At 57.3% G+C, this 13,853-nt stretch overlaps 7 protein-coding genes across 7 annotated transcripts in view; 2 read left to right on the top strand and 5 right to left on the bottom strand.

The window, feature by feature from the left end:
- Positions 1-1,333, bottom strand: part of VDBG_03476 (predicted protein) — a gene marked incomplete at both ends in the record, with an annotated part of 1,976 nt that extends 643 nt beyond the window's left edge. Inside the window, 3 exons of the mRNA XM_003005477.1 lie at positions 139-896; positions 967-1,200; positions 1,303-1,333. Coding sequence (XP_003005523.1) covers positions 139-896; positions 967-1,200; positions 1,303-1,333 — 1,023 coding nt within the window. The remainder of the gene's footprint in view (positions 1-138; positions 897-966; positions 1,201-1,302) is intronic.
- Positions 1,334-1,947: 614 nt separating this feature from the next.
- VDBG_03475 (conserved hypothetical protein) lies at positions 1,948-2,719 on the top strand (the record flags this gene model as incomplete). The annotated part of the gene is made up of 2 exons (XM_003005476.1): positions 1,948-2,388; positions 2,456-2,719. The coding sequence occupies 2 exons, from the start codon at positions 1,948-1,950 to the stop codon at positions 2,717-2,719; spliced, it is 705 nt and encodes a 234-aa protein (XP_003005522.1).
- A 409-nt stretch (positions 2,720-3,128) lies between these two features.
- VDBG_03474 (conserved hypothetical protein) lies at positions 3,129-4,699 on the bottom strand (the record flags this gene model as incomplete). Its single annotated transcript, XM_003005475.1, has 3 exons — positions 3,129-3,769; positions 3,858-4,225; positions 4,281-4,699. 3 exons carry the CDS (start codon positions 4,697-4,699, stop codon positions 3,129-3,131), a joined length of 1,428 nt encoding a protein of 475 aa, XP_003005521.1.
- Positions 4,700-5,912: 1,213 nt separating this feature from the next.
- VDBG_03473 (conserved hypothetical protein) lies at positions 5,913-6,403 on the top strand (the record flags this gene model as incomplete). The annotated part of the gene is made up of 2 exons (XM_003005474.1): positions 5,913-6,223; positions 6,304-6,403. The coding sequence occupies 2 exons, from the start codon at positions 5,913-5,915 to the stop codon at positions 6,401-6,403; spliced, it is 411 nt and encodes a 136-aa protein (XP_003005520.1).
- A 29-nt stretch (positions 6,404-6,432) lies between these two features.
- Positions 6,433-7,889, bottom strand: VDBG_03472 (dolichyl-P-Man:Man(5)GlcNAc(2)-PP-dolichyl mannosyltransferase; the record flags this gene model as incomplete). The annotated part of the gene is made up of 4 exons (XM_003005473.1): positions 6,433-6,910; positions 6,977-7,359; positions 7,420-7,448; positions 7,727-7,889. 4 exons carry the CDS (start codon positions 7,887-7,889, stop codon positions 6,433-6,435), a joined length of 1,053 nt encoding a protein of 350 aa, XP_003005519.1.
- Positions 7,890-8,203: 314 nt separating this feature from the next.
- VDBG_03471 (D-amino-acid oxidase) lies at positions 8,204-9,479 on the bottom strand (the record flags this gene model as incomplete). The annotated part of the gene is made up of 3 exons (XM_003005472.1): positions 8,204-9,094; positions 9,191-9,398; positions 9,454-9,479. The coding sequence occupies 3 exons, from the start codon at positions 9,477-9,479 to the stop codon at positions 8,204-8,206; spliced, it is 1,125 nt and encodes a 374-aa protein (XP_003005518.1).
- A 1,216-nt stretch (positions 9,480-10,695) lies between these two features.
- Positions 10,696-11,471, bottom strand: VDBG_03470 (thioredoxin; the record flags this gene model as incomplete). The annotated part of the gene is made up of 3 exons (XM_003005471.1): positions 10,696-10,999; positions 11,077-11,220; positions 11,342-11,471. The coding sequence occupies 3 exons, from the start codon at positions 11,362-11,364 to the stop codon at positions 10,810-10,812; spliced, it is 357 nt and encodes a 118-aa protein (XP_003005517.1).
- Positions 11,472-13,853: the final 2,382 nt, after the last annotated feature.

The following is a 13,853-nucleotide window of genomic DNA, read 5'->3' as shown; positions in this document are numbered from 1 at the left end:
CCATGAGGGCCTGGCTGAGGCGCTTCCTCCTCGGCCTCGGCCTCGGCCAAGGGCCTTCTGGCGCGGGCGACCTCCTGCTCGAGCGTGTGGTCGCGGCGGTAGAGCTCGGTGAAGCGCTCAAGGTCCTGCGGCACCCACGACTCTTTCCCGCGCGAGCAACGTCGTCGTCTCGCGCTGCGTCGCGGCGCGGTCGCCCGTCGCATTCTTGTAAGACTGGCGCGTGGCCCGCAGGCGCTGGTGGGCTGCGGCGAGCGACGTCTCGAGCGCCTCGTTCTGCGTCTTGATGCGCTCGATCGATGTGTAGCCCGTCAGATCGTTGAGGGTCTGCGAGGCTGTCAGGAGGCGGACCTGCAGCGTGTCGATGAGGCGAGGGATCGTCGTCGTCAGCAGCTGGCTCGACTGGACGCGCGAGGAGAGCTGGTCGAACGGGGACGGCGTCCGGGAGGAGGGGGGCGCGTCGGAGGAAGATGGAGAGGACGCATCTTTTGAGGAGGGGGAGGATGACGGTCTGCTTGTGGTGCTTTCGGACTTTGGTAACGAGCCATCCCGCAGGAAGGGCTGTGGGGAATTTGTTGTAACCGGGTCTGGCCTGGACTCGATGAGCGGATCCGAGCTGGATTTTGTAGAGTCGGGGTTTGATTCGGATTCGGAAGGCTTCGGCGGCGGAGAAGGGGGAGGGGGAGGTGGAGGAGAGTTCGAAGAAGAGTAGAGTCGAGAAGATGGGGAAGAAGGACGGAGAAGCTGCCAAGTGAGGGAGCTAGCTAGTTGGAGATGTCGTCGTGCCGCCAATGGTGTCGGGGAGGGGCGGGCCAGCTGGTTCATGAGGCGCCATGATGCAGGCCTCGCCAGTGGCAGTGACTGCATGGTGGTGGATGTCGTTGCTGCTGTTGCTGATGCTGCAGGGCGGATGCAAAGCTGACTATGTTATTTCAGACGAAGTAGTGTGCCCCCAAGATAATGACACACCGAACCGAGAGGCGTCCTCAGTCAGGCAGTTGTGGTACTTCAGACCAAGCACACAGTCTGGACGAAGCTCAAACCTCAACCAAAGCATCGAACGAACAGCCGAGCCGCGTTGTTGGACCTCAATTGATTTTCTGCCGGACTGAGAGTACTCACCGCCTTCTTCGTGAACACAACGATCCGGCGTCGGCGCACGCACCGACCGACCGGGTTCCGACGGGGTCGGTGAGAGGCAGCCTGTGGGCCCCTGTACATTGTCACAGTGAAGGCTCGGCAGGTTTCTGTGCGTCTCGGCGTGCATCTACAGCGGGCCTCACAAGGCGGGACAGGGCCACACACGGGGCTCCACAGGGCACCATAGGGCATTCATTTTGGGGGGTGACACCAGGCGGGTTTGAGGGGGTCAGCGAACGCTACAGGTCCCCTCCTGCAGGGGGGTCCGACGGCGCTAAAAGGCCCTGAAGAGGGGCAATGACGCTGTAGTGGAGGGGCACCTTCTCACACTGCCATGGCATGAGGGGCAACTAAACAACGCATCGCATCCTGGATTGGATCCCCTGGATGCGGGACGATTCAGGCTGAGACCCGGACAGCGGGCATCTGGTGTGAAGTCCGCCGTTTCTTGGGTCTTTGATGTCTGAAGAGATTGTCGTTGAGGGGAGGAGTGGAGGGAGCGAACCTGCGCCGTCCGAGTGACAAACGAAACGGTTGAGGTTCATCACGTTCAGGGCAGGTCGGGCTCAGGTATCAGGTACCTTGGATCCTTCTCCATAGTATTAAATCTCTGCCGCGCCTCGCTCGTCACTTGGCCGGACATAAAACTTCTAGGGGCTGCCTGTACTTGACGATCGTCGGTCGGTTCCTTTCCCATCGTCTACCTACCTACTCTCTCCTCAAACCATACACCCTCACTGCCCTACTTCCACGTACCTTACCTGACCTACCTCCCTGCTATCCTACCGCAACAACACCATAACCGTCACAATGGGCTCCGTCTCCAACAGCGACACCCCGGCGCTCGCCACCAACCCCAAGATCATCTTCTTCACCGACTTTGACGGCACCATCTCGATCAAGGACTCCAATGACTTCATGACGGAAGAGCTCGGCTACGGCCGCGAGCTGCGCCTCGTCGAGAACGACCACATCCTCTACGGCCGCAAGACGTTCCGCGAGGCCTTCCAGGGCATGATGGACTCGATCAAGCTGCCCTTTGACCAGTGCATCGCCACGCTGCGGGCCAACATCAAGCTCGACCCCGGCTTCCGCGACTTTTTCCACTGGTGCCGCGCCAACAACGTGCCCATCGTCATCCTCTCCGGCGGCATGCGGCCCGTCATCCGCTCGCTGCTCGAGATGTGGCTCGGCGACGAGGCCTCATACATCCAGATCGTCAGCAACGACGTCGCCCCGCGGGGAGGGCAAGTCCATCAACGACGAGGCCGGCTGGCGCATCGTCTACCACGACGACACGCCCTTTGGCCACGACAAGTCGATGGAGATCCGCAAGTACTCGGCCAACCCCGACCGCCCCATCATGCTCTACGCCGGCGACGGTGTCTCCGACCTCTCCGCCGCCCGCGAGACCGACCTCCTCTTCGCCAAGGCCGGCAAGGACCTCGTCACCTACTGCGAGCGCGAGAGCGTCCCCTTTGTCACCTTCCAGGACTTTACCTCCATCCACAAGACGGTCGAGGCCATTGAGGCCGGCACCCTCACCCACAAGGACGCTGCCCTCGGCCGCATCCACACGTAGACCTGCCACCTCTCGAGTCCCCCTTTCGTTTTCCACAGCGGGAAGAAATGAAGAAGAAGAGCGCGGTGCGATGAGACTACGATGTGCATGAAGACCTAGTACCTATTTGAACATACACGATATGCTAGATCCGGAGGCTTTTCTTTCTCCTTTAGACTATAGATTTCCGTCCACAGCACTTGGCATAGTAGCATGTGTGGCGCCAGGCGTACACAGAGAGAGAGAGAGAGAGAGAGAGAGAGAGAGAGAGCATGAAAAAGAAAGAGTTAAATTAGTAAAGTAGCCCACTACACCGTGACACCGTGACCAGTCTTTCCCGAAAAAATACCGCCTGCAATTTCCATTCACTTTGGTCCACCCTGCTTTTGCTCCCGAAAGAAATAAAAAGACCACACAAGCTCCTGTCCCCCTACTCATTACGCTTCCTCTGCGTCGGCAGCCAGAACCAGCAGGCCGTCATGCACACGAACAGCCCCAGCGCAATGGGGTGCAGCACCCAGGTCCCGAAGGCCTGGGCCAGCAGACCGGTGGTGAAGGGGGCGACGGCGCCGCCACTGCTGCCAAAGGCCGAGATGACGACCATGCCGCTGGCGCGGTGCTTGCCGCTCATGCCGCGCATGAAGACGGCGGCGGCGCAGGGGTAGATGGGCCCCAGCAGCAAGCCGACGATGGCGAGCGACGTGGCGGCGCCGACGAGGTTCGGCACCTGCCACACGAGCAGCTGGAAGCAGGCAGCGCCGGCCGTGACAATGTAGACGAAGCGCTTCTCGCCGATGCGCTGCGCCGGCGCGCTCAGCAAGAAGCGGCCGAGCGTGATGCCGGCCCAGAAGCCGGCCGTGACGTAGCCGACGGCGCCTGGGTCGCCGACGTCGCGCGTCGCGATGAGGAACGAGATGACCCAACCCGAGATGGACACCTCGGCGCCCTGGTAGGCAAAGATGAAGAGCGCGCCCAGCAGCACGAGCCGCATGCGCAGCGCGTAGAACATGGAGAGGAACTGCGAGTTGCGGCCAGTGCCGCCGCCGAGAGCGTCGGCTGCAGCGTCAGCGGCTGGTCGCGCTCAAACTTAGCAAACGACCACCAGCCGAAGAAGAGGTTGCCAAACGTCAGCGACAGCGGCAGCACGTAGAATCGGTACCACGGGTTCCCGGACGTCGCAATGGCCGTCGCGATGATGGGGCCGACCGTACCGCCGATGCCGTAGCTGCCGTGCATGCACCGAGAGCCGTCGTTGCGTTTTGCAGGGAGCCGCAGAAGATGTTGTTCATGGCCAGGTTGATGGACATGGCGAAGCCCAGGAAGAAGAAGCCGACAATGATGGCCGGGAAGGGGGCCCCGACGATGAGAGGAATGTACGCCGCCAGGAGGATGGCCTGGCCGAATACGAGGAGGTGTGCGCGGGACATGCGTGCGCGCAGAGCGTCCAAGAATACAGCGGCAAAGATGAAGCCCAAGGCATTGCCCACGAAAATGAGCGACACGACGGCGTATCCGATGTTGTAGTGCCTGTCCAAGTCAGTCAGGCATGCAGGTCTCTCTCAAGGCTTGAGGCAAATCTCACTTCTCCATGTAGGGGATCAGGGCGCCCGGGGCACTGTCATTGAGACCGTTACCCAGGTTCATCAGACAGGCAGTCAGAAGCCGCCAGCGGTTCATGTAGGGATCCCACATGCTTTGAAGGGGCTCGGCAATGTCAGTCGCATCTTGAGACGGACTGCCAGGGCGGCTCATCTCGAGATCGCTCCCGCCCGGTGGTGAGGAGGGTGGTGTCCCCGGGCGAGACGACGGCCGGCTGGCACCATGCTCGGTGTGAAGCCTCTGAAGCTCGATGGACTCGTCACCCCGGTGAGGGGCACCAGGGTATGTTCGTTGGACAGCCTTCTGGGGTGGAGGGGGGAAACCGTCGCTGGGCGAGGCAGCGGCGGCCGAGGCCTCACGAGACTCGACCTCGACGAGAGACTTGAAGAGGGAGGAATCCATTGCAGACGAAGCTTCGGTAGAGGATTGGCACCTTAAGGCATACGAGGCATCTGCACTGGTGGAACAGGAACAGGAACAGGAAAAAGAGGAAGAGGGCAAAGTTAAGGACCGATCTCAAGTATCAGACAAGAAGACGGAGCTTCTAAAAGGAGCGAGGGGCGCAAAGGCAAAGTCGGAATGTTCAGAAGAGTAGAAAAAAAAAGGTCGAGCCCAGGCCACGTGAATCTCACGATGACAACGAGGGTAGCCTCTGATGACTCTCCGGGGAAGATTTGCAAAGGGCGCCAAGGACCTCCACCGGACTCGTCTTGGGAATTTTGCCCGAGGCGGACTGTGGAAGGACCACGGCCGACCTATGAGCCTTCTGCCGGGCAATGGATGCACTCCACCACCGGATGCCGCCGTCGCAGGGCCTTATCCGCCTTACCGCTTATCAGACCCGGTCGTCACGTATCCCGATGGCTCATGATACGCCGGAATGGCAAGTGTGCGACATGCAGACTGCGCATGGTGGCGACGGCGAGCTGCAGACCTGTTGGGCGAAAAAGGGGCCGCATGCAGGCTCGATGAGCACGTTGTCTGGTGATAGTGACCGTTCGGTCGTGACCCGATGCTTTCATTGGTACTTTGTGTCAAAGGGGAGCGGCATGTGGAGTCCGATAGCTCGCTCAGCAAGCTCTACTCTCGCAGCCAGATCTTGCAGTTAAGAATGGATGGGTCGTGGCGGAGACTCCCTCTTTGGGCAGTCCGCACCTCCTTTCGCATCAATGACTCTGCCACCAGCTGCGGCGGAGAGATCATTACTGCAAGGGGTGACAAAGTTGGTAAGCTGTCGAGAGATTGCGTATAGTGCTGGTTTCTCCTGTGGCACATATCGGCCGTTCCGAGGATGCACAAGTGAGATTGTAGTCAGTGGATGGAGGTGAAGATGAAAAGGCAATTTCACTTCAGACATTTCGGGTTATGTGCACGTCTCTCTTATCGACCGGTGTCCAATAATGCGTCATATGCATTGTGCGAGGCGCAAAAGCTGCCCCGCGCTTTTCACAGAGCTACCCCGCCATACCAAAAGTCTGTCTCGCAGAGAAGGGTCCATCCCGCTAGTTTGAATCGCGTGTTCCGGTCCGAACGAAATTTCTAGTTGAGCCTTGCTGGTCCAACACGCCACTTGCTGAATATTCGCTTCGCGCACCGGTCCTGCCTGCTAGTGATCATGGTCCGCGTAAAACGCAATGTTCTTGCGGCCGCCGAGGAGTCGGCCACTCCTCCCAGCGCTCTCGAGCCCAATCAGTCGGTAGCCAAAGTCATCAAGGCCGAGGGCAACAACCTCTATACCTGCCTGCTTCCCAACAAGAAGGACATTCTGCTCGAGCTCGCCCAGCGATTCCGCAACACCATCTGGATCAAGCGTGGCGGCTACGTTCTGGCTGAGCGCTACGACGCCGACCAGCTGAACGGCCGCGTCCTGGGTGAAATTGTCAATGTCGTCGGTGATGAGAAGGCCTGGCGCAAGCAGCCCTACTGGTGAGCTTTAAGCCCTCGTGTCCAAGGAGCCCCGTGTCAAGCCGAGTGATCAGTCTTGCTGATAAACCCTTCCTCAACAGGCCCAAGGAATTTGGCAAGAACAGCGGCCTTGACGACGAAGACGACGAGGACTCAACCGTTGGGAAAATGCCTCCCTCCGATTCTGAGGACGAGCCGTGAAGAACTACACGCCTCCGAACCTTCAAAGCTCACTGCTCTTTCGACCCAGCCTTCCTGCCCGGTGGTAGGTGAGGCTTTGGAAGGGGTGCGTTCTCGAGCTTGTCGTTCGCCGTTCCGAACCACACGCTGCCAACAGTGAAGGCCAGCATACCCACGACGACGCTCGAGCTGGCATCTGTGCTGGGGTAGACATTCCAGGCCCACTCCTGTACACCCCACAGAATGTAGACAAGGGGGAACGGGATACCGCTACGCCAGAGGAGGTATGGAGTCGCCCAGGCAAGATAGGCATAAAATTGGTAGTGGAGGGACCGGGCGAAGAGGAGGCCGATAACATTGGCCGTCAGGACCGTGGTCATGATGTACTTGGCCGTCACGAAACCGGAAACCTGGATCTCCTCGAGGGGGTTGAAGGGCGAGTCGGCCTTGAGGAGTGCTGGGATCATGGCCGACAGCGGCTTCTGGGCGGGCTTGAGCCAGCGCGTCGTGATGAAGAGCCACAGGACGCTCACGTGTCCGGTCAGTAGCGACAGCGAAAAGCCTTGGCTCAGAAACAGTTCCTCGCCCACAAACCGCCAGTTGACTGTCCACTTGTACAAGAACTGCCGCGACAACTCGAATGCGCGACCCCAGTACGACCGCATATGCCTCGCCCAGAAGGGCAATCCGATCAGAGCCTGTAGCTGTGCCATGAGCCACGCCAAGCGTAAGCTGCCCTTCAGGCCTCGGCCGAAGAAGAGGATCACAGCCACGGCAGGCAGGCTAAGGAGCAAGGACATTTTGATCCCCACGCCCCAGCTGTAGAGGAGCGCGCCAGCAGCCCAGTTACGACGTTGCATGCTGAAAATGGCTAGCCAGAAGAAAAGAGTTGCGACACCGTCGTTGAAGCATCGCAGGACGAAGATGCTGTGTAGTCGCTTCGACAGGACAAGAATCGGAAACATGTAGGGCGGAACCTGTCTGCCGTCAGAACGCATGTCACCAAACCCCCAGGGTCGAGGGTTGTTGGGTCCCACCTTTGCCTGCCAGTAGCATGCCATGACCACTGCCAAGGTTGCCAGATATAAGATGGCGAACAAAAATTGTGCAAAAAGAACATCCGTCCCCTCATCGGTCAGGTAGTAAAGTCCCGTGTAGGTGTAGACATGCGCGGCCGGGTAGACGAGAGGGCCGGTGCCGCCTTTGATCTTGCTGTAGTCACGCTCGCCAGCAACGATTTGTCCAATTTGTTCCATGTACGCGACCCAATCAATTTCGGTGTCTAGAGACCCAGGGTTAGCTTTGCGGCATGTTCGGGCATGCACGCCTCAGAGGGGTGCTTACAAGGAACCTTGAGTATGATCAGGATGCAGAGGAGAGCATCGAAGATCAGGAGAGCAATGGGGATGGCCCGAGAAAGCTTGTGTCGCCCGTTAACAATGTCGAGAAGAAAGTTGATGGGCTGCGCAGGGGCCGCTGCCTTGGTCGCAAGTTGCTGGTCCGCCATGGCTGCTGAGGTGTGCCGTCGCGGTACGATGCAGCGCGTTGCTTCTCCGGACGTGTCGCTGTTGATGTAGCTGAAGCTCGGAGCTTGCCTATAATGCCACCTCGGGGATCTACAACTTCTGGGACCGATACCGTGTATTGTGCACAGTGCTTCTGACTCAAAACACTGTGTTTCAACATGCCTCTTGCTCCCCTTCAGCATCATCCGCCTGCAACCGTTTCCATGATTGTCTTGGCTGTGAAAACTTTGGTCAGAGCTGTAAACGTATCCGTTGGCATAGATCATCCATAAGTACAGATAAGAGGAGCGCAGAGCTAAAGCTTCGCTTTGCTGGCCTGACCGAGCTCGTTGACGAGCTCCACCACCCGCTCAGCACAACCATAAGAGCCCTGAAATCCCCAGCCAGCATGTCCATAGTTGTGAACCACGGGCGTTCCGTCCTCGAAAATACTCGTATCCGTCTCCAGCCTAACACCATCCTTCCTCGTGGGCCGTAGTCCGACGCCATGTCGGACAATGTCCAAGGCCTCGATGCCCTTGCCGTTGGTCAAAGTCGGGTTGAGCTCGACGCACCGCTTCATGATACGGATCGCCGTGTTCGGGTCCGGGTTGGCCTCCCAGTTACCCTTCTCATACGTGCCGCCAAGGATTGTGCCGCCGCCCGATGCCCGCTGCATGAGGTAACTTACATCCGTCGCCACGTCCTCCGTCCCGCTGATCGTCGACATCGGCGTCGCCTCGTTCCTGACGAGCACGATCTGGCCTCTTGCCGGGATGACCGTGGCGTCTTCAACGCCGCCTAGGCGACAGGCGAGTAGCCCACTAGCGTTGACGATGCAGTCTGCCGGCTTGCCCGAGTGATGCATCGCCTTTGCCTCGTGGATATGCGACAGGACGGCACGCTTGACCACGACGCCGTAACGGCGACACTGGCCGACAAGCCAGGGCAGGTAAAGCGCCGTGTTGAGACACACAGAGCCGAACTCGCTACCGGAATGGGCGGCGGCCGGCAGTTCCTCGGGCTTCAGGTCGCGGTAGTCGTCGAAGAGATGACGGAACCAGGGGTCCTCTGCGAAGAGGCCGTCGTAGGCATTGCCAGTCGCCATGTCCTTCTTGCGTCGCCAGACCCTGACCTCTGCACGCGCGCATCTGCTGTTAGCCTCTTGTGCTTCGAGGGCCTCAACAGACTCGGGGAGGTTGGCGTACTCTGAAAGTGAATGCCAGCTTCGGGGACATCCTCAGCTAACCGCTTGAGCTCAGGCCATGTCCTGCGCTCCCAGCGGCTCTGCTTCTCAAAAGACATGCTGCGCGTCGTCTGTCAGCATGTTGACCCTCACAAACATCGTCACAAGAAAAGCGCGGCCCACATACGGCATAAAGTTGGCACCGGCCCACGGTGACGCGTACTCAATGTCATAGTCACCGGGCATGTGCTTCGCAATGACCGTCACCGAGTTGTTCGTATCTTTGGCAAGGAGGAGGGCACTCGTGAGGCCTGAGACGCCCGCGCTGCATGTCTTGTAAGCGTGCTGCACTGCAATGACGGAAACAATAGACGACTTACCCCAAAACGACAATATTTTTCACCATTTTTGCGACACGAATTTCTGATCCTCTTGGAGCAATGGCGGAGGTGCAAAGGCTCTGCTAGGTGGGATGAAGACTCAAGTATGTTTTTGGTCCATTGAGGATGGAGTCGGGATATAGGGTGATGATGGCTCCAGGTGCAAAAGGGAGGGCGCCGATGTAGTGGAAGCGAACCCCGCAGCTAGCCGCAGCAGTACAATGACTCAAGCACAAGGCAAACGCATATATCGCTGCTGATGTGAAATGGAAATACTACAGCCACCAGAACGATGGTGTGAGCGGAGCCATCAAATCGAATCATATGTGCAGCGGGAGGGCTTCCTGGGCCAAGCTGACGAGCTGAGCCCGGCCGAGTCCGCCTGCGGGAGAGGGGGCGGGGGGGTTCCGCCTCTCCCCGCCCGATCACGGAGCCTTCAGGACCGGGATAAGGGCCGTGAGTGTTCGTAGTCAGACATGCTGGATACATGTACGCGTTTTGAAGTGCAAAAACATGACTGTGGTCGGATCTCCTAGCCAAGTCGATACGACATGCCTGTTATTTATTATGGTGTTCTGTGGTCAAAGATCGACTCAAGCTGATAAAAAAAAATCAATTCTGGAAGAAATATATGCGCTGCTGCACAAACCAAGAACAGAAGGTAGCTGTTCCCTTTATTTTCTTTTACTCTTGGCTTTCATCTGATGATGCTTAATACAGGCTTATTTGTACTGCGCTCGATAACGCCCAGGATCTCTTGCGTCGTTGTAAATTGGAGGGATAGAAACTTGTCTAGTGGTAGACCATCATGTTTCTGGGATTTCATGAATCCCAATGTGCCTCATCAAACCGTCTGCGCTTGAGAGAATACCAGACTCGCACTCACTCGGGAATGAGGTTTACAAGACAAGTTATCTGCGGAAAACCAGAGTTTGGCAGAAATACGTCACTTCGGCGCAAGCTGTCAACTGATAAATGTTTAGACACTTCGTTGGAGAATCGGGCTCTAATAGTCATGAAAAGCACGTTCATGAGCCCGGCCAACAATTTCAACATCACAGGCGCCAACGCGGTATCAGCCACGTAGTTAATGACGCAAAGCTGCGTTTGGTTAGCCTGTAGTTGCACCAAAGTCGGATGACAAGTTCGTCGTCTTTGCAACAGACCAAGCAAGCATGGGACAGTTGGGACATCGTCGCCATCCCGATGTACAAATATATCCAGGTGGTAGGGCGCAAGACATGATGAAAGATTCTCGTGTATTCTCTATGCAGCAGTACATTCCATGAAGCGCCATCCGAGGGCGATGGTATGTGATTTTCCTCCTCTTCCCAGTGGTATCAAGCAACGGCAACATTAGGCGGAGTACTTCAGGAGCGCCTTCTCGAGGGCGGGGGGGTTGGCACCGACAATCTCCTCAACCTTCTGGCCGTCCTTGAAGACCATGAAGGTGGGCATGGCGCGGATGCCGAGCTCCTGGCTCAGGTCGGGGACCTCGTCGACATCGATCTTGAGGAAGTTGACGCTGGTGTACTTCTCGGAGAGCCTGTTGACGAGAGCGCAGCCTGTCAGCACAGAGTTCTTCGGCGCCATCTGGCATGGGGGTATAGCATTTGTACTCACTGCGCGTATACGGGAGCAATGGTCTTGCAGGGACCGCACCACGTAGCGAAGCAGTCGAGGATGGCGACGTTCTTGCTGGGCAGGACGTTGTCGGCAGCGAGGGTGACCTCCTCGCCGTTGATGGCCTTGTAGAAGTCCGCCTTACTGTACCGGATGCCAAATCAGTATGGATCTTTTTGGAGGGGTTGATGCGCGATCGCGTCATGGACCAAGTCGCACACGGTCGCTTGCGCAAGGACGGCAGAGGGGACGGCAAGGCACATACGATTTGATGTTGTGGACGCCCATTTTGAAAGACGAAGTTTGGAACAGCCTAGATGTGATGGCAGGGGACAAGAACTGGGGAACTGGGTCGTGACAGAGCCGGTCGGATGGAGTGTAGAAGGAATTTAGTTGACATTGGAGCTGCTGCGTGGGATGGAGGTGCGGGGTGATGTGCTCTAAATAACGACAGCGGTTGGGTCGGGAAGCGGGTGCAGGTGCGGGTGCTGGTGCTGGTACTGGTGCTGGTGCTGGTAGTGCAATGGGACTGTAAGGCGTGTGTTGAGCCCCTCTGACGAAGTCTCTGGCTTCCAGCAATAGTAAGCGTGCTTTCTAATAGGGAGTGCTGCACCGAAAGCTGTGTCTGCCGGGGTTTGAGCCACGCGATGAGGCAGGGGGAGAGACACCGAAGCTCGCAGATTCTTCCAGGTCAGGAGGCCTACCACCGAGGTACTTACTCAGTAATACAGTATACACCAGATACGAGGTCACCTATCTTGGGGCATGGGCTGTCAGGGTGCGAGACAGGGCTGTAGCTTGATTTGTCAGGGCCAGATGACGCCATCTGCAAGACACCTGATTCGGCACGACTATCACTTGTCTGCCACTCACCGAGTCACCGAGAAGCTACATACGTACAATGTACGTAGATGAGGAAGCCGACCCAACGATTCAGTAAGGGGTTCCGGGAATATCACAACATTGATGCTCTGCCGTAGTCTTGCGTGATGCGATCAGTAATCACCGTAGCATCTTATTTGGAAGAACTGCAGCATGGATACAGGTTTTTTATGCCACTGCCCACTGGCCTTCGCTCATCGTTGGGTTCTCGTTATCAATTTCCGTGGTTCGCCCAGACTACCTATGTCGACAGACACGGGTAGCACTCCAAATGTTGTTCACTATGGACACCTCTCGGTGGGTTTTCCGGAGACCAGTTGCCCGCTTCCCGGCTGCGTGTGTGACGTCGAACGGCGCATCGGCGCCCGGGCCGCCTCCGTCACAGCGGCGAACATCAATAGCGCCGAACGGATCTAGATGAGTGTCGGCAGTTCTGCCCCTCAAAGCGTATGCCTCGAATCGCGCATGGATTTAAGTTAAGCGATATCGGGAGTGAACCATATGCCTGTCAGCTGCTGTGGGATGACGAACGCGCCTCAATCTCATCGGATGATTTCTGAGGGCTCGGGTGGCGCTTGCACGTGAAAAGTGGATGAAGGACGAGTGCCGGCTTCAAGAGAGCGCGGAGTGGTACGAATGGCTACAGGTAGCTCAGATGTGTCGTTATGTTCAATCGGTAGAGGCGGTTGGATGAGTATGATGAAGCTGTGTTTCAACAGACAAAAGCTGTTTGCTGATAAGCGTCATCGCCGAAAATGGCCTTTCAAAGCAACGAACCCGTATCAGTGTATGATTGAGAGGGATGATGCAGAGCCTTTGAACTCAAAATCTGATCCATGGAGGGTGATTGTACTCCTAACGAGTTACTCGACGCCTTGCGATATCGACAGTATGATGCATTCAGAAGAGTAACCAATCGGACCACAACCCATGCGTGAGGTCGGCGTGGGCTTGCCTGATGACTTAGTTACGGATCGTCAGCGTCCAACAGGTGAGTGTTGGTTGCCCAATCATGGCCTGTCGCATATGACAAGGGGTGTTGCGGAAGATGGCGCGAGATGCCGTTTCGTTGGATAGAGAGGTAGGCGACGGTAGCCACCTGCAGACAGTCGAGACGCCGCCATGCATGGCTGCAACAGCTACGTATCTATGTGTCTACAAGCGACACGATAATTGGAAAACTTGTTCCGGCTGGAACAGCAGGCAATACATAAGAAAGATGACGCGTCTCGATTAGGTAGGGCATGAGCGGAATCAGATCAAGACGAGAGGTACAAAGATAGTGCCCCTTGTATGGTGGGAAAAACCAGCAGAGATCGTCAAAGTGCTGTATGTTGGTGTGGATGGCCTGGCGCAGCCTTCTATTCCTGTCCCTTCGGCCATGTTTAGTGGGAGGAACGGATGACGACGACGGTGGCTGCGGCAGCGCTCGAGTCGCGCAAAAAGGGGGCCGACCTGCCGCCTTTTCAGCTTCGGTTCAATTGGGTTCGTATCTGCAATCTCATGAAAAGCCCTTGGCAAGATGACAAGTTGGGGATTACGTGGTGAACACAATTCGAATAAAGATCATGGTCCTCTTATCATGTCCAAGAAAGGACGGAAAGACTTGAGCGTTGCTGGGCAAAACATGACACGAGAGCAGCCACGGACGAGATGATGAAACAACGCTTCTTCCCTGGTGATGAGGGGCTCCAACTTCCAGCCATCCCACTTGGCCTGGTCCAGTCCTGCCTAGGCAGTCTCAGCTGGCTAGACGGCGCGCTTGCTGCTGTGGAAAGCGAGCCAGGAGCCCGGGGCCAGGCCAGACAGGCCTAGCGTCCCCGAAGCGTGCGGCGCCGAAATGCTGGACTACAGTGCATACCTACCCAACCGCCCTCCGTGTCGGTTTTTCCTTT

Source organism: Verticillium alfalfae, genomic scaffold, assembly GCF_000150825.1.
Source record: "Verticillium alfalfae VaMs.102 supercont1.4 genomic scaffold, whole genome shotgun sequence".
NCBI lineage: Eukaryota > Fungi > Ascomycota > Sordariomycetes > Glomerellales > Plectosphaerellaceae > Verticillium > Verticillium alfalfae.
This window is presented reverse-complemented; position numbering and strand designations above follow the sequence as displayed.